Source organism: Salvelinus sp. IW2-2015, linkage group LG3 (genome assembly GCF_002910315.2).
Source record: "Salvelinus sp. IW2-2015 linkage group LG3, ASM291031v2, whole genome shotgun sequence".
NCBI lineage: Eukaryota > Metazoa > Chordata > Actinopteri > Salmoniformes > Salmonidae > Salvelinus > Salvelinus sp. IW2-2015.
The window spans coordinates 16,961,654-16,984,620 of NC_036840.1; the positions used below are offsets into that span (position 1 = coordinate 16,961,654).

A 22,967-nucleotide genomic window follows, 5' to 3' on the forward strand; every position below is an offset into this window, starting at 1 on the left:
ACGACTGTCTTGGTGTGTTTGGACCATTTTAGTTTGTTGTTGATGTGGACACCAAGGAACTTGAAGCTCTCAACCTGCTCCACTGAGTTTGAAGTTAGGCCATGAAATACATCCACAGGTACACCTCCAATTGACTCAAATTATGTCAATTAGCCTATCAGAAGCTTCTAAAGCCATTACATAATTTTCTGGAATTTTCCAAACTGTTTAAAGTCACAGTCAACTTAGTGTATGTAAACTTCTGACCCACTGGAATTGTGAAACAGTGAATTTTAAGTGAAATAATCTGTCTGTAAACAATTGTTGGAGAAATGACTTGTGTCATGCACAAAGTAGATGCCGTACCGACTTGCCAAAACTATGGTTTGTTAACAAGAAATGTGTGGAGTGGTTGAAAAATGAGTTTTAATGACTTCAACCTAAGTGTATGTAAACTTCCAACTTCAACTGTAGATGCTATTCTTAAAGAGGTTAAAGTGAATTCCAAAGTTTTCCAAAGCCTTCCAGGACATCTGGTATTGGTTTGGAGGATTAAGCTTCAATGGAGTAGAAAGGATGGGGGAAAAGGAAATATTTTCAGGATTCAATTTGAAATCATCAGTGCCATGAGGTCTCGCTGAGGAAAATTAGGGGTCTTCTGCTTTCCAAAGGTGGTTTGCAGCCATGCACACAGTTTTCATCCGTCATTTGAATGTTTCGAAAGGCTAAATATGGAACATCAGTGAGATATTGTACATGGTATTCCGTGTGCATTGTGCAATGGAAACAGTCTCCCCACTGTTTCATGGAGTTGTTGTCCATTTTGAGGGGAATTACTGTATTTCCTCCATCTTATCATTCAAAGGTTACCACAGCATAGTACTAGACACTCACATGCGACATTTAATGAAATGAAATGCATTGCAGGCGTGTGGGGTCATACCCTTTTGTAATGAGGAGATACAGTACTTTAAAATGTTGGTATCCTTGATATTAAGTTTCCTTTAATCTCCCAGCCAAACATAAGGAGAAAAGATGTGTCAGTAAATAACAAAAGACACGCTTGAAGGACCTGAAATCGAGTGAAATCAGATGTTTGGTAAAAATAGCTTTTCCCTTTAAAAATATCTCTGGTGGTTTGTTGAATAAGCTCATTAGCATTTTGACCTTGAAAATACACCTTTTAAATGCAATTTCCCTGATGTTTGCAGAGGTTGCATTAACTGTACACTCTATATTGGCTCAAGTGTACTGCCTGAATTCAAAATGGATTAAATCCATTGACAACGTGAAAAAAACATGTTTTTCGAAAATGTTTCAAATTTATTGAAAATGAAATACAGACATATCTAATTTACATAAGGATTCACACCTGAGTCAATACTTTGTATAAGCACCTTTGGCAGCGATTAAATCTGTGAGACTTTCTGGGTAAGACTCTTAAGAGCTTTCCACACCTGGATTGTGCAACATTTGCCCATTATTCTTTAAAAAATTATACTCCAAGCTCTGTCAAATTGTTGTTGCATAGATTTTCAAGTAGATTTAAGTCAAAACTGTAACTCCGCCACTCAGTAACATTCACTGTTTTCTTGGTAAGGAACTCCAGTGTAGATCTGGCCTTGTGTTTTAGGTTTTTGTCCTGCTGAAAAGTGAATTGTGACTCGATTCAGGAAACTATGCATATGTTGTAAGTCACGACTTCACAGTAGAGCCATTTGAACGTAAATAATTATTTATCAAAATGCGTTTTTTGGCAGAAATGCCTTCTCAAACATGTGAACTTTCATGTGCCTTAATATCACACTTGTATGCCATCTGTAAATACGAATACAATTGTAAATTATGAGCCTAGTTAGTGGGAAGGTTGCAACTTTGTCCGTGGCTAAACCAACTGGGCTCATAATTATGTATATTTTTTATTCGTATTTACAGATGGCAAACACATTTGTAACTAAGGCACATGAAAGTTCACATGTTCCAGAAGGCATTTCTGACAAAAAGCGCATTTTGATAAAAAACAAAAAGTTTAAGTTAAATTGGCTCTTCTGTGAAATAGTGACGCGCGACATATGCCTAGTTTCCTCAAACGGGTCACATATGTACTTTTAACAATGAAAATGTTCGTCATTTGTTCATCATTTGGTAATCACTTCCTGGCCACAGTTTCCCAGGGCCCCTTTGAGAGCTGTACTCTGACAAAGCTTTTCAACTTCTTCTACAGTTGGCAGAGTTCTACAGTTGTAGAGTGTGGAAATAAAGCCAGTCCACTGGCAATGGAATCAGTTATTTCCCAGTCATGAATTAATGCATGAAACAATCACTGCATTCAGTAAGTGGGTTGTTCAAACGGACCTCTTCTGAATGGTTAGTTCATGTGTGTATTTGTGTATTGGGTTGCATAGTTTTGGTTGTTTATTTCAAGCAAGCTCACATAACCACAATGTAAATGTTTATGATGATCTCCAAATACAATATGTTATCAATGTCAATAATCTAAGCTAAAGACAAAGCAGCTTTGCCCCGTCCACAAAAGGCTCTTGATTTTCCAGAAGAAACTCCTTGGCTTTGTATGCTCTCAGCTCCAGCTAGGCTAATTAGCTCTATAGCAAGATGCCCATGTTCTCGCATACCTAGTTGGTGATAAAGATGTTTACCTAAACCAGTGAGTATTGGTAACAAAAGCTTTTCCAGACTACTACATTTAAAAAATATTATCATGGTAGGTAGGGGGGGAAGTTGTTCATTAGTTAATGTTCTCAAATGTTCTATTTATTTATTTATTCATCCATTATTTTACCAGGTAAGTTGACTGAGAACACGTTCTCATTTACAGCAACGACCTGGGGAATAATCGTAGGAAAGCTGCTGCAAATGTAAGCCATTAACATTTGAGAACCTGTAGCCGCAGGTATTTTTACAGGCCAGCCTCTTAAACATGCAAATAAAGCTTTAAAGGCCTGTTGAATTTGGAGAAAAAATATACTAACTGTTTGACGAATTTCATTTTTGGAAAAGTGAGTGTAGCGAGTGAGGAAAAAAATTAAGAAAAAAATAATATTGTAGTAGTATTTGCAGGGCAGGGAATAAAACCTGGATTGCTGAGGTGAAAAGCAAACACCCTACATTTATTATATTTAAATATTAATCATTAAGCAGAAGCTCTTATCTAGAGCGACTTACAGTAGTGAGTGCATACATTATTTATATATTTTTGTACTCATTGCTCCAAAAGGATTGACTTACTTGGTGGGAATTGTAATGTGGCTTAAATAGCAAGGATTCGAATGGGAAAGCACATCTCTGTGCTTTGACTACGCAGCCCCCTCACACGTCTGGGCTGTGCGAAATGTGAAGTGTGGCATCTGACTAAATGGAGAATCTCCATGCTGTTGCTCCCAATAAAACATTTTTTTTTACATAATGTGTCAGGTTTTGGCCAAGACTGTTCGGGTTTTGGTCACTAGATGTCCCCATTGCACCTTTTTTGTACCTTTTGTTTTTCTTGCTCTTATTATTGTTTGCACCTGTAGGTCATTCCCTTGTTAGTATTTAAACCCTGTGTGTTCCTCAGTTCCTTGCTCAGTGTTTGTAAGTTAGCACCCAGCCCCAGCCCAAGCCTTGTTTTATATAGATATTTCTCTTGTTGGATTTTCCAGAGGTTCTCTGGTTTAGTTCTTGTGTATTATTTGAGTAGTCTTTTGAGGTTTGTTTTTCCCTGCTGTTTTTTACCACTTTGTGGAGTTTCTTTTGTATTTTGGAGGATTTCCATTTTGTGCCTCTTGGCTTTATTTTTGGACATTGTGGATTTAGTTTCTTTGCCTGAAGATTTTGTTCTTTAATTAAACCACCATCTCTAGTACTGCTGTGTCTGCCTCATCTTCTGGGTTCTGACGATTATTAGTGACTGTTTCTCGCACCGGGTCCTGACATAATGTGAAGATTCATCAGAGAGAGAATGTGAAAATGGTACTGTGGGTGTATGCCACCTGTCTTTTCACAGGACTTTTACATTCGATGAGATCAGCAGAATCCTAGTTAGAGGTTAACTGTAGTTCCATGCACGCCCTTGTTCAGGTTGACTGGGGCATGATCTGAAGAGCCTCTTGGCTCCATCCCAATTTGGAGGACAGCACAGTGATGAGCCAAGTGGCATCTTCCAGGGAACTGACTGCCCAATTGTTTTTTCAAACAATAGTGTCACAACAGCCCAGTAAGCAGGCGTTGATGAACTGATGCGGCCTCTCAACAGCATATAGTTCTCTAGCCCATCGGCTGAAATTTAATCCAGTTGAAGACGGCACCGCCATGCGCCTTTGTGTCTGAAACTTTTCACTGTCAGTCAGACAGCTTTTCCCCCCAGTGACTTGCCTAGGGAACTGTTCTTCAGCAAGTTGCAGGTCCAAAATGTTTCCCTGTTCCAGTCTGACCAGTAGCTAGGCTTAGGTCATAGACACTGGCTGGAGACAGAACCATCTTTTTAGAGAGTAGTGCTAATGAAATCACTGGAAGATCAAATATTTCTAAATCAAACAATGCTATTTTTGCACCATTCTGAATCACCTTCTACTGTAGGTCCACAAAGGCATAGAAACAATGCAGCTGCCACTGTTACCAAGTAGACTATCTATGACCTTGTTTGCAAATGTCTCATTGCATATTATGAAAAACAATCTTTTTTATTCAGTCCTGGACAAGTCCAATGTAATTCCATAGACAAGAAATATCATTTTGCCACAAAAATGGAAGGTGAAAAAAATCGACATGTAAGACACATTCACAAGCACTTTCTTTATTCTGACCTCATTAAAAATTCATATTTATGATCCAACTCAATGAAAATAAAGCACACTCTATTCTTTCTTACCAAATATTAAACAATGGATTGATTGTAATTATTTTCTTCAACTGTCTTGAGGGTTTGTGCTCACTGCTCACTAGCAAGCAAACAGGGGACGTCCTAAGGATATTAGACAACGTTCCCATTAGGTCCCTTTTAGGGTTATCCCACTGACGTTCTGAGAACTTTCTAGGAACTTTAAAACATTACATTAACCTCGGGACCATAAGGGGATGTTTAGTACAGGTCCCGATTTGGTTGCAGTATATATAGCGTTATAAAAAGGTATTTTAATGTCCAGTAGGGGAAGTTACAAATAGGTTCCTATTTGGTTCTTATAGGATGTTATCTTTGGAACATTCAATGACCACAAGGGGACGTTTCAGACAGGTCCTGTATTATTACAGAAATAACATTACAATAAGGTCTTAGCATGACCAATAGGGAACATTACAAATAGGTACCTATTTGGTTCTGACAGGACGTTGTCCTTGAGACATTTACAAAAAGTCCAGTACAGGTCCTGGTTTACTACCGACAGAAAGTTACAATAAGGTATTTGAATGACCATTAGGGAATGACCCCGTTTGGCTCTGACAGGATGTTCTCCTCATGACTTCTATAACTACACAGGGATGTTCTATATAGGTCCTAGTTTTCTGCCACCAGAACGTTGTGTCATGGTCCCCAAAAAGGGTTTGTGTAGTTCCCGGTACATTCTGGGTTGTCATGAAAATTATTTTTGGGATGTTCTCAGAATATTTGGTGTGTTAAATGATGATCACAAGTGAATGTTCTCTGGAGGGCTTTTGTCTGGTTCTATGTAAGTTTCTCTATTTTGGTTAGGCCAGGGTGTGACTAGGGTGGGCATTCTAGTTTCTTTATTTATATGTTTTCTATTTCTATGTTTTGGCCAGGTATGGTTCTCAATCAGGGACAGCTGTCTATTGTTGTCTCTGATTGGGAATCATACTTAGGCAGCCTGTTTTTCCACCTTAGTTGTGGGTAGTTGTCTGTGTTAGTGGCCTGTATAGCCCTAGTCAGCGGCACGTTCGTTTTTGTTGTTTCTTGTTTTTGTTGGGGACATTCGAAATAAAAGGAAATGTACGCTCACCATGCTGCACCTTGGTCCGGTCATTTCCACCCTGACGACGTTTGTGACATACCAAGACATCAGTGAGGACCATGTCAGGACTTTTTAAGACTGTTTTCGGGACATTTATTTTAACAGTCGTTAGGAAAGTTACACAAAATGTAGGAATACCAGAAAATGTATTTTTTAAATTGAGATAAAGCCTAAGTTTGGCCTATATGAATCCTATTTACTTCTGAAGAATCCTATTTATCTCCTGAAGAATATATAACTTTTACTTTCTTTCTGTGCCCCCAAATGTTTGCATATGCTGATAAAATTACCAGGTTGTTAGTAGGGCTGCACGATATGGGCAAAAAAAATCTAATTTCTATTGTTTTACCAAATATTGCAATTTGACTTTCGATATACACCGAGTGTACAAAACATTAGGAACCTTCCTAATATTGAGTTGCACCCCCTTTTGCCCTCAGAACAGCCTCAATTCCTCGGGGAATGGACTCTACGAGGTGTCGAAAGCATCCACAGGGATGGTGGCCCATGTTGACTCCAATGCGTCCCACAGTTGTGTCAAGTTTGCTGGATGTCCTTTGGGTGGTGGACCATTCTTGATACACACAGGAAACTGTTGAGCGTGAAAAACACAGCAGCGTTGCAGTTCTTGACACAATCAAACCAGTGCGCCTGGCACCTACTACCATACCCCATTCAAAGACACTTAAAAATGTTGTCTTGCCCATTCACCGTGTGAATGGCACACATACACAATCCATGTATCAATTGTCTCAAGCCTTAAAATCCTTCTTTAACCTGTCTCCTTCCCTTCATCTACACTGATTTAAAGTGGATTTAACAAGTGACATAATAAGGGATCATAGCGTTCACCTGGATTCGACTGGCCAGACTATCTCATGGAAAAATCAGGTTTTCCCAATGTTTTGTACACTCAGTGTAGATCAAAACATTTGAGTGAAATATAACGATTATTCGAATTATATGTGTTGGTGTTGTTTGGCATGACAACAAATGAAAAAGCCAGGTAGAATTTATGACAGGGTGGGGAACCAAAGTGTTGGTCAGTGTTTCCCAGAGGACCCCAATCACATTTGAATCGATGTTGCATTTAGACAAACATTTCAGAATAGGCTATCTGATTCAGAACATGTCATTGCAGAAACAACATGCTGATCTACACCACCTCTGCATATAGCTAAATGGCATTTAGCTAGACAGCTAGCTAGTTATGATGTTATGATACATATCACCTTTCACATCACCAAACAAAAGAAGAGTTTATTGCATTACTTAGGCCCAGCATCAGCTTGTTCAGCATTGGACAATTGTAAGTAATTTTATGTTAAAATTAAATAAAATTATGTTAACATTATTTTTAGGCACATGCAATCTTCCTTAGACTAACTAACTCGCGTTTTGCAGAGAGCAAGATACACAAACTAATACTATAATAGAGAAAACATGTGGATTCATATTTAGAAACAACGTGGAAAGCAGCTTTGTTCTTGTTTTGAAAGAATATGTTGAATGTATGAAATGGCAGCATGCTGAGATGCTGAGAGAATAAACAGCATGAAGGAACTGTGGGTGGGGCTTGGTGTGTGTGGCCCAGGAACTGGAAGCAAGCAACAGTAGGAGAGAGACTGTCTTGGTTGAGCAGTGTACAGAAGAATGTTGCGACAAAAATATTGTTAGGAATTTAGGATTTTCTTTTAGTCACAGTGGTGCTCCCAAAATAAAACTCCAGGTATTTAATTGCTCCAGGTATTTAATATGCTAGGCAAATTGTCACACCTTGACTAGTTCCCTGTAAGTTACCACGACGTTGTTGAGGACATTTTCAATACTTTCTCATGACATTTGTTTTCTCATGACATTTGTCGCATGATGGTCCTCTGGGAACTTTCTCTGGGGGACCTTTGTCTAGTTCCCTGTAAGTTTCCAGGGTGACGTTGAGGACCATGTAGGGACATTTTCAGGATTTCTTTTTTACCAGTCATCAGGACATCATGTGATGGTCCCAGGTGTCCCAAACCAGTAAAGTAATGAAATGGGATGGGGGTTTTAAGGTAAGTGTAGCTAAAATAGAGGAGAAAATGTGTCAGTATGATTACATTTGACATGATCACTTTTATAGTACTGCCCGCCTAGGGCTGTGGCAGTCATGAAATGTTGTCAGCCGGTGATTGACAAGCAAATAACTGCTGGTCTCACGGTAATTGACCGTTAATTAACATGAACACATTTAGCATCTCCTGGCTCCTACAAGCCACTGATGCAGACCTTTGGAACATCTACATTTTAAAAAGTATAATAAATCAATTTAATATAGCCTACACCATCACAATAAATCCATAATTTATTTTAGACATGTCTAAAGAAACATGATACTGTATGAAGGAAATCTATTTCAGAAGAATAGAATATCATACTCTGAGTTATCCATAAGTTAGGGTCTGATCTGGCTCTTCCATATGGATGTGGGCTACACAAGTGTATTTAACAGACAAGATTTGCTTAGAATTCCTTGGCATTATTTCATAGTATAAAGAATACAATTGTACATAGCTGTGTAAGGGACATCTGAGAATGGTACAGACTTTTGTGGGGCTTGTCATGTTCTGACCTTAGTTTATTTTTATGTATTTTTGTTAGGTTGGTCAGGGCGTGAGTTGGGGTGGGTAGTCTATGTTCTMTTTTCTATGTTGTTGTATTTCTATGTCTGGCCTGATATGGTTCTCAATCAGAGGCAGCTGTCGATCGTTGTCTCTGATTGAGAATCATATTTAGGTAGCCTGTTTTCCCCATTTTGGTTGTGGGTGGTTGTTTCCTGTTTCAGTGTTTGCACCATACGGGACTGTTTCGGTTGTTTGTTCGTGTTTTGTTATTTTTGTTCTGTGTTCATTTTGATTTATTAAAAATCTATTATGGACACTTACCACGCTGCACATTGGTCCGATCCTTGCTACTCCTCCTCAGACGAAGAGGAAATCCGTTACAGGGCTGCAGAAAGATCAGTATACTCCAAATCCAGAGGTTGTAATACTCCAAATCCAGAGGTTGTGAACTCACAACCTTTGAATTTGGAGTATGCTGATCTTTCTGCAGCCCCACAAAAGTCAGTACAGTTCTCAGAAGTCCCCTACACATCTACATCTCTACACTTAGCAAAAGCCTGCCATCGGCACTGCTATTTCAGTTATCACGATGACTATTCTCTCATCATTAATTTGATTGACTTATTTCAGCAATTAGAGTTTTTTTTGTATAGTTGTCTAATGTTGGTGTGGCATATTGTTCTGTAATTATGTTACTACTGTATCATGATAAATAAAATACTTTTTCTTGAGTGTATTTTTAACAGAGCTGAGATTTTTTTTGAATTGCAAAGCGTAGCAATACAAGTTAGGCAAGTCATTGCGGTGAACCAAGATCTTGTGAGTAATAATTACTATTTGGAGAACGTCCTAAAATTATCCTCAGGGATGTCCCAGGAACAAACCCGGGAAGTAGACAAAACCTCCACAGGACCATGACACAACATCCTGGCAACTTTAGGCAACCATTTCATGACGTCCTAACGACACATTTTTGTTTTCAGTGTATGAAACCATACCACTAGGAGCAGGGTGAGTCTCTGCCTTGTGACCGTGTTGGCAGAGTAAATCATATTATTTCATCTAACATCATGAATAATTTTCCTGTTTCTTTCATCTTCTATAACCATTTTTACACCAGCAAAGTTTCTCCCTTTGGTAAATTGGATGGTGAATAATGCATTCATTAACTTCTGAATCATATAAAAAAACACAACTATATTGACCTGCACTTATATAGTCATACTGAAGTCCTCCCAAATCATACAGGTAACATTTCTACCTCAATCACATATCAGTAGTAAGGAAGGAATTAAAATCCACTAGAGAAAAACTGGCTGTCCGGCCAGTTGTTGTGTGTAGGCTACATCTCCCTGTTTTACGATTAGCAGGTAGAAATGTCACATGCATAACCTTTAAATATTTCCAGTGCTTCAGTCTTTTAACAGCAGACTATTTCACACATGGATTTGTTTGGCGGCATCTTTACTGGACCTTTAAAGGTAGTAACTCTTTAAATGTAATGTGATAGTTCTGCTAAATAATGTATTCAGATATTTGTTTCCTTATCTTGTAAGCAGTCCATAGACTGCTCTTAATCTCTCGTGGACAGATTCTGCACATAAACTGAAGAATCTGTCTCGACGGGATGGAATTAACAAGCAGTAGTAGTTACGGTGTTAGGGTTTTCGTCACTCACTGATTATTTGGAAGTACCAGGATTGTGCGAAGGCAGTGCTTTGACTGCTTCACGCATGTGATAAAATTAGCTTTGGCTGACAGTTTCCTTTTGCAAGGGTGTGAATATCACAAACCGGAACTCCCAATTTAGATCACGTATGGACCCAGAAATGAATCACGCAGCTGTCAGGCGTGTGCGTACGTGTGGTGAAGTCAGGTGCAGGAGAGCAGAGAATTGTGAACAGGCACACACTTTATTACGGCAGGAGAGATATACAGATGGACGCAGCTGCGTCAAAAACCTCCTCCAGCCAACAAGGCAAAGTGTATAGCATGCACAAATGTCACACAACATAAATGTATAACAATACAAATAAGCTTCGTGAAAACACACGGAAAATAACAAACGCTTAGCCTAGTGCGTACAACACGTAACACACAAAATAATTACACACAAAGACATGAGGGGGAACAGAAGAATAAATACATGTAGTGTGATTGGGGAAAGACAAAACCAATGGATAATTGAAGAATGGAGCGGCGATGGCTAGAAAGCCGGTGACGTCGACCGCCAAACGCCGCCCTAACAAGGAGAGGTTGCCGACTTCGGTGGAAGTCGTGACAGTACTCCCCCCTTGACGCCAGGCTCCAGCGGGCGTGCCGACACCGGCCTCGGGAACGACCCGGGGGGCGAGGCGCAGGGCAATCCGGCCGGCGACGGTGGAACTCCCGTAGAAGTTCAGGGTCCAACACATCCGCCAACGGAACCCAGCACCTCTCCTCCAGACCGTACCCCTCCCACTCCACGAGGTACTGAAGACCCCCGCCCGACGCCTCGGATCCAAAATGGAACGGACGGATTACGCTGGGGCCCCCTGGAGCGGACCAACCACCACCGGCCTGAGGAGAGACACATGGAACGAGGGGTTAATATGGTAATCAGGGGGAAGCTGTAACCTGTAACATACCTCGTTCACTCTCCTCTGGACTTTGAATGGCCCCACAATCCGCAAACCCAGCTTCTGGCAGGGCAGGCAGAGGGGCAGGTTTCAGGTCGAGAGCCAGACCCGGTTCACCGGTGCGAACACCGGGGCCTCACTGCGGTGATGGTCCGTGCTGGTCTTTTGGCCTAGTGCAGCCCGCTGAAGGTGACCATGTGCAACCTCCCATGTCCCTCCGCACACCTGAACCAATCGTCCACCGCAGGAGCCTCAGTCTGACTCTGATGCCACGGTGCCAGAACCGGCTGGTACCCCAATACACACTGAAAGGGGGAAAGGTTAGTGGAGGAGTGGCGGAGCGAGTTCTGCGCCATCGCTGCCCAGGGCACGAACGCCGCCCACTCCCCGGGCCGGTCCTGGCAATAGGTCCGCAGAAACCTGCCCACATCCTGGTTCACTCTCTCCACCTGCCCATTACTCTCGGAGTGAAAACCCGAGAGTGGGGGCATATTATTGTGTCCCTGGTGGCACAAAATCATCAAATGTCTGACTGCACGGAGATGCTTGGGAATATGGTCACAACGGGGAACCATGGGTGTTTCAGGGGAAGGGGTATATCTCGATCACCTAGGACATGACAATGGTTAATCAAATCTCCCAATTTCTGCTCAGTTTTGCAGGTCTTCTCATACAGTTGCAACTGCATATGCATTCGTAAATCAAGACCTTTCTTGAGTTGGGCTCTGGGATGGTGCAACTGTTGAGCATCTGAGTCTATGGTTATTTGTGGGGGAAAGGGGTTGTGTGTGTGTGTGTGGTTGTGTGTGTGTGTGTGTGTGTGTGTTGTGTGTGTGTGTGTGTGTGTGTGTGTGTGTGTGTGTGTGTGTGTGTATTCCACAACTGTTGCGAGGGAGTAAAAGATGTTAGGGACAATATAGGATGAATCACAATAATTGTATGCTAAAGCAATAATTGCTTGCCAAATGTAATTTTTGTATTGGCAATACTGGTAAGCAGTAACAATATTTAGCATAAACTGCCTACATTATTACAAATATGAATAGCTAATTATGGAAATTAAGATAAACAGGATTTTTTAAATATATATTTAAAAATCTCGTACTAAGCTGTGTACTACTACCTTCACAGAACAGCGCAAACTGGCCCTAACCATAATAGAAAGAGGAGTGGGAGTCCCCTGTGCACAACTGAGCAAGAGGACAAGTGCATTAGAGTGTCTAGTTTGAGAAACAGACGCCTCACATGTCCTCAACTGGCAGCTTCATTAAATAGTACCCGCAAAACACCAGTCTCAACGTCAACAGTGAAGATTCGACTCCAGGATGCTGGCTTTCTAGGCAGTTTCTTGGAAATGTCTAGCATTGAATAGTCTTAATTTCTCAGAACAAGAATAGACTGACGAGTTTCAGAAGACTTCTTTGTTTATGGACATTTTGAGCCTGTAATCGAAACCACAAATGCTGATGCTCCAGATACTCAACTAGTCTAAAAAGAAGCCCAGTTTTATTGCTTCTTTAATCAGACAACAGTTTTCAGGTGTGCTAACATAATTGCAAAAGGGTTTTCTAATGATCAATTAGCCTTTCAAAATGATAAACTTGGATTAGCTAACACAATGTGCCATTGGAACACAGGAGTGATGGTTGCTGATAATGGGCATCTGTACGCCTATGTAGATATTCCATAAAAAATCTGCCGTTTCCAGCTACAATAGTTATTTACAACATGAATCAATTTGTTCACTGTATTTCTCATCAATTTGATGTTATTTAATGGACAACATTTTTTCTTGTCTTTCAAAAACAAGGAAATGTCTAAGTGACCCCGAACTTTTGAACGGTATTGTATATATAATAATAATCGAGGTGAGGGTGATCCAAATGCTTTTGGCAGGTTGATCTGCTTCTGTTCTGTGAGTGACACTGTGACACGGGGCCATGGGAACCCGGGGGGGGGGGGTGGTGGACTGCCCTACTCGGGATGAGTAGGAGTTTTAGCGGGTGGAATAGTGGGGCAATTGGAGGTTTACTTAGTAGCAATGCAAATATCATGGTACAGCTATATAGACACTCAATCATCATGTTACTTTCTAATGGTACGTTTACAAACATATATCATAATAAAAATAATTGAAAATTGTGCCTCATTATGGTAATTGGTGAAAAAAGTATAGCCAGTTATAATTGTAATGGCTTAGCAGAAAATAAGAAAATACGATCAGTATTTACCTGGCTAAAAGAGAAGGAATATAATATATATTGTTTACAGGAAACTCATTCAACAATTTTAGATGAAGCTTTGTGGAAAAAGGACTGGGGGGGAATATATTTCTCCCATGGGCAAAGAAATTCAAAAGGGGTGATCATATTAATTAACAATAATTTTGAAACAAATGTGCAAATTATCCAAACAGATCCTCAAGGTAGATGGATTATTTTAAATATGTTATTGGACCATAAACAGAAATGGCTTATTAACCTATATGGTCCGAATAATGATGATGCAAGCTTCTTTGAAAATATATATAACAATGTATCAACTCTACAAGCAACACTAGACTTTATTATTATGGTGGGAGATTTTAATACAGGTCTTAAATACCTCTATGGACCGTAAAGGAAATCACACTACAAACTATCACCCTCAGGCACTTAAGGAAATCATGAATGTCAAGGATATATTGGAATTAGTGGATATATGAAGGCTTAAATACACTGACTAGTGAGATATACAAGGCGGAGGCTTAATCAAGCTAGTCGTCTTGATTACTTTCTTATGTCATTCTCTCTGGCACCAAAAGTTTAAAAAGTGTTGATAGGGTACAGAATGCAGTCGGACCATCACATAATTGGCATATATAAACTTAGCAAAAAAAGAAACGTCCCTTTTTCAGGACCCTGTCTTTCAAAGATAATTCGTAAAAATCCAAAAAACTTCACAGATCTTCATTGTAAAGGGTTTAAACACTGTTTCTCATGCTTGTTCAATGAACCATAAACAATTAAAGAACATGCACCGGTGGAACGGTCGTTAAGACACTATCAGCTTACAGACGGTAGGCAATTAAGGTCACAGTTATGAACATTTAGGACACTAAAGAGGCCTTTCTACTGACTCTGAAAAACATCAAAAGAAAGATGCCCAGGGTCCCTGCTCATCTGCGTGAACGTGCCTTAGGCATGCTGCAAGGAGGCATAGGTAGTGTACCTATGATGAAAATTACAGGCCTCTCATCTTTTTAAGTGGGAGAACTTGCACAATTGGTGGCTGACTAAATACTGTTTTGCCCCACTGTATACATGCCTGGAATATTTCAATTTTGAAGAATCTCTCATAAAATGGGTTAAAGTTATGTATAGTAACCCTAGTTGTAAAATAGTAAATAATGGCTACATCTCAGAAAGTTTGACACTGTCAAGAGGAGTAAAACAAGGTTGTCCACTATCGGCATATGTATTTATTATTGCCATTGAAATGTTAATTGTTAAAATTAGATCCAACAATAATATTAAGGGATTAGAAATGCATGGCTTAAAAACAAAAGGTGGCATTGTACGCCGGTGATTCATGTATTCTTTTAACTTCTACCGAGTCAGAAACCTGGATCCGGGAGCACCCCCCACCCCCCACCAGTAAAAAAGCTGAATAGCATAGCTAGCATAGCGTCACAAGTAAATAGTAGCATCTAAATATCATTCAATCACAAGTCCAAGATACCAGATGAAAGATCCACTTCTTGTGAATCCAGCAATCATTTCTGATTTTTAAAATGTTTTACAGGGAAGACACAATATGTAAATCTATTAGCTAACCACGTTAGCAAAAGACACCATTTTCTTTGTCCACCATTTTTTCTCTCCACCAGTAGCTATCACCAATTCGGCCAAATAAAGATATTGATAGCCACTAACCAAGAAAAAACCTCATCAGATGACAGTCTGATAACATATAGTTTTAGGATAGTTTTAGGATAGTTTTTGTTAGAAAAATGTGCATATTTCAGGTAGAAATCATAGTTTACAATTGCACCCACCATCACAACTCGACTAGAATAAATACAGAGAGCAACGTGTATTACCAATTTACTCATCATAAAACATTTCTTAAAAATAGACAAAGCATAGCATTGGAAAGACACAGATCTTGTGAATTCAGACAATATTTCAGATGTTCTAAGTGTTTTACAGCGAAAACACAATAAATCGTTATATTAGCATACCACATGTGCAAACGTTACCCGAGCATTGATACAAGCCAAAGAGAGAGATAACGTAATCATCGCCAAAATGTATTAATTTTTTCACTAACCTTCTCAGAATTCTTCCGATGACACCCCTGTAACATCATATTACACAATACATATAGAGTTTGTTCGAAAATGTGCATATTTAGCCACAAAAAAACGTGGTTATAACATGACAATACTAGCAAAACTAGCCTGAAAATGTCGGGCTCCATTTTGGACAGTGATCTGGCGTAATGAATAACTAATCGTAAACTTGACTAAAAAATATAGGGTGGACAGCAATCGAAAGACAAATTAGTTCTTAATGCAATCGCTGAATTACATTTCTAAAAATATCCTTACTGTGCAATACAGGGTTCGCCAAGCGAAGCTATACCAAAAAAAATGGCGGAATATGCGTATAACATTTTTCGACAGAACAACGATTTATCATCATAAATAGTTCTTACTGTGAGCTGTTCTTCCATCAGTATCTTGGGCAATGTATCCTTTCTTGGGTCTAATCTTCTTTTGGTCGAAAGCTGTCCTCTTGTCCGTCGAAATGCCCACTAACGTTCGACCGGGACCCCGAAACGTGCCCGGCGCTTCAAAGTGCATCACYAAGCAATGCCTCAAAATCGCACTAAACGGATATAAATTGCTAGAAAACGGTTTAAATTAACTACCTTATGATGTTTTTAACACTTATAACGAGTAAAAACATGACCGGCGATATATAAGTGGCTAAACCAACGCTTGGAAAGAGAGAGAGTCCGACGTCCATCTTGCGTGAGGCGCAGCAGGAAAAGAARGGTACATCCGGTCTTTRBRGTTTTATACMGGCCCTGATTGCGCAATCGACTCCATTCAAATTGTCACCTCTTACTGACATCTAGAGGAAGGCATGGGCAGTGTTTGTATCCTCATAGGATTTACAGGGACTTTAAAACTGACCTGGGACCAGAGGCCAAAATMTCTGAAATCTCACTCCATATCAGGAAAAGTGKTGTAGAATGYGTTCTGTTTCACTCAGAGACATAATTCAAACGGCTATAGAAACTAGAGAGTGTTTTCTATCCAATAATAACTATAATATGCATATTGTACGAGCAAGAATTGAGTATGAGGCAGTTTAATTTGGAGACGATAAATGCTAACGTTGAAACAGCACCCCCTATATTGAGAAAAGGTTAAATCCACAATTAAAATCCCTCCACAGCCTCATAGAGGATCTAGATACTTATTCTAACCTCTCTGGATTAAAACCAAATCATGATAAGTGTACTATATTACGTATTCGATCACAACATTTTTTAATTTTTACATTACCGTGTAGTTTACTAATAAAATGGTCTGATGGGGATGTGGACATACTCGGTATACATATCCCGAAAGAAAGAAATGCTCTCACTCCAATAAATTTGAATAGAAAGTTAGCAAAAATAGATAAGATTTTGCTACCATGGAAAGGAAAAGACCTGTCTATTTGTGGGAAAATAACCCTCATTAACTCTTTAGTCATATTACATTTTACCTACTTGCTTATGGTTTTGCCTACACCTAGCGACCTGATTTTTTAATTATATGAGCAAAAAAAATTACATTTTATTTGGAATGGCAAGAAAGACAAAATTTAAAGGGCCTATTTATATCATGAATATGAATTCGGAGTGCAGAAATGATTAAATATTAAAGCATTAGACCTCTCACTAAAGGCATCAGTCATACAAAAGGTATACTTAAATTCAAAACGGTTCTCTAGTAAATATGTAAGAATGCCTCACTCCATGTTCAAGAATGGCCTTTTTCTCTTTTTTCAGATTACAATTGCTCACTTTCGGTTATTTGAAAACTAAATAATCTCCAAAATATCATAATTTTTTTAACAAGTGATAGGACGTTGGTTGCAATTTCATTTTAATCCACCTGAAAAGACAGAACAAATAATACAACAAATATTGTCGTTAAACTCAAATTATTTATAAAAAATATGTTTTTCAATAAAATGTTTAAAAAAGGTATCATTTTTTTAATGATATCATAAATAGGACTGGTGGAGTTATGTCACACATGCAGCTAAAACAGACATATGGAAATGTCTGCTCTTTCCAAAATTACAACCAACTAATTACAGCATTACCAAAAATGGAAGAGGTGGAAAGTGTGGGGGAAAAGTGGAAGGGGAAAAAAATAAGGAACTTGTCTGTCGGCCCTGCACTAAAGCCAAAAGGTTCAAGAAAATTGTGATAAATACAAATATATACCAGTTTCATTTAAGGACCAAAAATTGACAGCTGTGCCATATAAATTGCAAAATAGTTAGGAAGAGATGTTCGATGTACTAATTCCATGGCACATGGTTTATGAATTGACACGGAAAACGACGCCAGATTAATACATTTGAATTTTTCAATGTAAATTATTAATAAAAAATTCTTGCAACCAATAGAATGTTATATATATGGGGGATACAGTCTCCCTAGCTCTGCAGATTTTTCTGCGAGGAGGCAGTCATTAGATCATTTATTTTGTACTGTCCAAATGTAGCTTGTTTTTTGTCACAGGTCCAGGAATGGCTGCAGAATTGCAACATTTACCTAGAGCTAACCTTTCAGATAGCAATACTGGGTGATTTGAAAAGTAGTAGTCAATCGATCAATTATATAATTATTATTTTAGCAAAACATTTTATCTTTAATTTACCATCTGGCAGCATTTTCACTTTGGATGAATCGCATGCCCATAGTGAACTGCCTCCTACTCTGTCCCAGATGCTAATATATGCATAGTATTATTACTATTGGATAGGAAACACTCTGAAGTTTCTAAAACTGTTTGAATTATGTCTGTGAGTATAACAGAACTCATATGGCGGGCAAACTTCCAAACAGTAAGTGGAAATTCTGGGGCTGGTTGATGTTAAACTCATCGTGTATTCACATCCCTGTAAGATATGGATCTGTTCGCACTTCCTACGCCTTCCACTAGATGTCAACAGTCAGTAGAATGTGGAATGAAGCCTCTAGTGTGATGTGGGGCCAGATGGCAGCTATTTGAGTCAGTGGTCTGGCAGAATGCTAGTTCCTGGTCATGCGCGCTAGTCATGATATGGCCATGTGTTCCATTACTCTGTAGACAAAAACGAATGCTCCGGTTGGAACGTTACTGGATATATATGATAACAACATCCTGAAGATTGATTCTCTACTTAATTTGACCAGTTTATTCGACCTGGAATATAACTTTTTGAAGTTTTCGCCAGCGTTTGGACATGTGAACTAAACGTGCTAGCAAAAGTAGCTAATTGGACACTAGTAATGGACATTATCGAACAAAACGATTTATTGTGGAACTAGGATTCCTGGCACTGCATTCTGATGAAAGATCATCCAAGGTAAGGGAATATTTATGATGTAATTTCGTATTTCTGTTGACTTCAACATTGCGGAGAAATGTTGTGTATTTCTGAGCGCCGTCTTAGATTATTGCATGGTATGCTTTTTCCTAAAGTTGTTTTAAAATTTGACACAGCGGTTGCATTAAGAACATGTGTYTCTTTAATTATATGTAAAACATGTATCTTTCATCAAAGTTTATGATGAGTATTTCTGTTATTTGACGTGGCTCTCTGTAATTACTCTGGATATTTTGGAGGCATTTCTGAACATGGCGCCAATGTAAACCAATATTTGTGGATATAAATATGCACATTATCGAACAAAACATAAATGTATTGTGTAACATGATGTCCTGATGAAGATTATCAAAGGTTAGTGATTAATTTTATCTCTATTTCTGCTTTTGTGACTATCTTTGGCTGGGACAAATGGCTGTGTGTTTTTTGGATTTGGTGGTGATCTAACATAAATATATGTTGTGTTTTCGCTGTAAAACATTTAATAAATCGGACACGATGGGTAGATTAACAAGATGTTTATCTTTCATTTGCTGTATTGGACTTGTTAATGTGAGAAAGTTACATATTTAAAAAATATATTTTTGAATTTCGCGCGCTGCCTTTTCAGCGGAATGTTGTGGGTGTTCCGCTAGCGGGCTAGAAAGGTTTTAACCTTGCTAGTAGCTAGCTAGCTAGCTAGTAGAATAGTTTGCAATGCTTAGCCTCCTGGCTAATGGCTACCGTGACATTTACGGTACTTTTGAGCTGCGAAGCAAGAACGTCAACCGAACCCTCTCTCAGTTTGTGACATTCCGTTCGCTATGTACATATATTGTAAGTATAAATTTCATCCTGATAACTCTATTCTGAGAGAATAAGCCCTTAGTGGCAACCGTAAGTCTGACTTCACCAGAACTGTCAAATAATCATTCAACACTGAGAAGTTATGTCACTCTGCTTATGATACCTTTCATTAAATCATGATACCACTAGTCTTAATAGGGAAAAACACAAAGACATAAAATTAGGACTGCACATCATAGTCACCTTCCCCAAGACTCATAAAAGCATACTTTGTGGTAAATCAAAAATGTAATGTAATCGTAATTTGTTTTTGGCTCTCTTACAGGGTCCCCTTGGGCCTCCTGGCATCCCAGGTGTTGATGGGCTGAAGGTAAGATCATTGTTATAGAGGAAGTGCTGATATACGTGACACATAGGGGATTACAGTTTCCAATAGCTTTATTTGCAGATTAAATTAAATCAAATCACATTTTATTTGTTACAGGTGCCGAATACAACAGGTAGACCTTAAAGTGAAATAATTACTTACAGGCCCTTAACCAACAATACAGTTTAAAAAATATGAATACGAATATGAAATAAAAGGAACAAGTAATTAAAGAGCAGCAGTAAAATAATAATAGTGAGACTATATACAGGGGGTACCGGTACAGAGTCAATGTGCGGGGGCACCGGTTAGTCGAGGTAATTGAGGTAATATGTACATGTAGGTAGAGTTATTAAAGTGACTATGCATAGATAATAACAGAGAGTAGCAGCGGCGTAAAAGAGGGGGTGGGGGGAGGCAATGGAAATAGTCTGTGTAGGCATTTGATTAGATGTTCAGGAGTCTTATGGCTTGGGGGGTAGAAGCTGTTTAGAAGCCTCTTGGATCTAGACTTGGTGCTTGGGTATCGCTTGCTGTGCGGTAGCGGAGAGAACAGTTTATGACTAGGGTGGCAGGAAGCTTGGCCCCAGTGATGTACTGGGCCGTACGCACTACCATCTGTAGTGCCTTGTGGTCGGAGGCCGAGCATTTGCCATACATGGCATTGATGCAACCTGTCAGGATGCTCTTAATGGTGCAGCTGTAGAACCTTTTGAGGATCTGAGGATCCATGCCAAATATTTTCAGTCTCCTAAGGGGGTATAAATTTTGTCGTGCCCTCTTCACGACTGACCATGTTAGTTTGTTGGTGATGTGGACCCCAAGAAACACTTACAATTCTCCACAACAGCCCCGTTGATGAGAATGGGGGCGTGTTCGGTCCTCCTTTTCCTGTAGTCAACAATCATCTCCTTTTTTCTTATTCACGTTGAGGGAGAGGTTGTTGTCCTGGCACCACACGGCCAGGTCTCAGACCTCATCCCTATAGGCTGTTTTGTCGTTGTCGGTGATCAGGCCTACCACTGTTGTATCATCGGCAAACTTAATGATGGTGTTGGAGTCGTGCCTGGCCGTGCAGTCATGAGTGAACAGGGAGTACAGGAGGGGACTGAGGACGCACTCCTGAGGGGCCCCTGTGTTGAAGATCAGCGTGGCAGATGTGTTGTTACCTACCCTTAACACCTGGGAGTGGCCCGTCAGGAAGTCCAGGATCCAGTTGCAGAGGGAAGTGTTTAGTCCCAGGGTCCTTAGCGTATTGATGAGCTTTGAGGGCACTATGGTGTTGAACTCTGAGCTGTAGTCAATGAATAGCATTCTCACAAATGGGTTATTTTTGTCCAGGTGGGAAAGGGCAGTATGGAGTGCAATAGAGATTGCATTATCTGTGGATCGGCTAGGGCGGTATGCAATTTGGAGTGGATCTAGGATTTCTGGGATAATGGTGTTAATGTGAGCCATGACCAGCCTTTCAAAATACTTCATGGCTACAGACGTGCGTGCTACGGGTCGGTAGTCATTTAAGCAGGTTACCTTAGTGTTCTTGGGCACAGGGACTATGGTGGTCTGCTTAAAACATGTTGGTATTACAGACTCAGACAAGGAGAGGTTGAAAATGTCAGTGAAGACACGTGCCAGTTGGTCAGCGCATGCTCGCAGTACATGTCCTGGTAATCTGTCTGGCCATCCGGCCTTGTGAAAATTGACCTGTTTAAAGGTCTTACTCACATCGGCTACGGAGAGCGTGATCACACAGTCGTCCAGAACACCTGGTGCTCTCATACATGTTTCAGTATTTTCCTCGAAGCGAGCATAGAAGTAGTTTTGCTCATCTGGTAGGCTTGTGTCACTGAGCAGCTCTCGGCTGTGCTTCCCTTTTGTAGTTTGTAATGGTTTGCAAGCACTGCCACATCTGACGACCATCGGAGCCGGTGTAGTACGATTCAATCTTAGTCCTGTACTGGCGCTTTGCCTGTTTGATGGTTCGTCGGAGGGCATATCGGCATTTCTTATAAGCTTCCTGGTTAGAGTCTTGCTCCTTTAAAGTGGACGCTCTAGCCTTTAGCTCAGTGCGGATGTTGCCTGTAATCCATGGCTTCTGGTTTGGCATATACGTACGGTCACTGTGGGGACGACTTCATCGATGCACTTATTGATAAAGCCAATGACTGATGTGGAGTACTCCTCAATGACATCAGAAGAATCCCAGAACATATTCCAGTCTGTGCTAGCAAAACAGTCCTGTAGCATCTGCTTCATCTGACCACTTTTTTATAGACCGAGTCACTGGTGCTTCCTGCTTTAATTTTTGCTTGTAAGCAAGTATCAGGAGGATATAATTATGGTCAGATTTGCCAAATGGAGGGCGAGGGAGAGTTTTGTACATGTCTCTGTGTGTGGAGTGAAGGTGGTCTAGATTTTTTTCCCCTCTGGTTGCACATTTAACATGCTGATAGAAGTTTAGTAAAACTAACATAAGTTTCCTTGCATTATTAAAGTCCCAGGCCACTAGGAGCGCCGCCTCTGGATGAGCGTTTTCCTGTTTTCTTATGGCGGAATACAGCTCATTGAGTGCAGTCTTAGTGCCAACATCGGTCTGTTGTGTTATGTAGACAGCCACGAAAAATACAGATGAAACCTCTCTAGGTAGATAGTGTGGTCTACAGCTTATCATGAGATACTCGTGATCATAAAACCGACTTCTTTAGATATTGTGCACCAGCTGTTGTTTACAAATATACATAGTCCGTCCCCCTTTGTCTTACCAGACGCCGCTGTTCTATTCTGCCGATACAGCGTGTAACCAACCAGCTGTATGTTGATAATGTCGTCATTCAGCCATGACCTCGAAGCATAATATATTATATTTATTGTATATGCTATACAATAAATATGTTATCAGACTGTCATCTTATGAAGTTGTTTCTTGGTTAGTGGAAGTTGTTTCTTGGTTAGTGGCTATTTATATCTTTATTTGGTCGAATTAGTGATGGCTACTGATGGAGTAAAAA

At 39.8% G+C, this 22,967-nt stretch overlaps 1 protein-coding gene across 1 annotated transcript in view; it reads left to right on the forward strand.

Moving 5' to 3' along the window:
* Window positions 1–22,967, forward strand: part of LOC111951675 (collagen alpha-1(XXV) chain) — a 140,151-nt gene that overhangs the window by 25,760 nt on the left and 91,424 nt on the right. Inside the window, exon 6 of the mRNA XM_023969897.2 lies at window positions 19,918–19,962. Coding sequence (XP_023825665.2) covers window positions 19,918–19,962 — 45 coding nt within the window. The remainder of the gene's footprint in view (window positions 1–19,917; window positions 19,963–22,967) is intronic.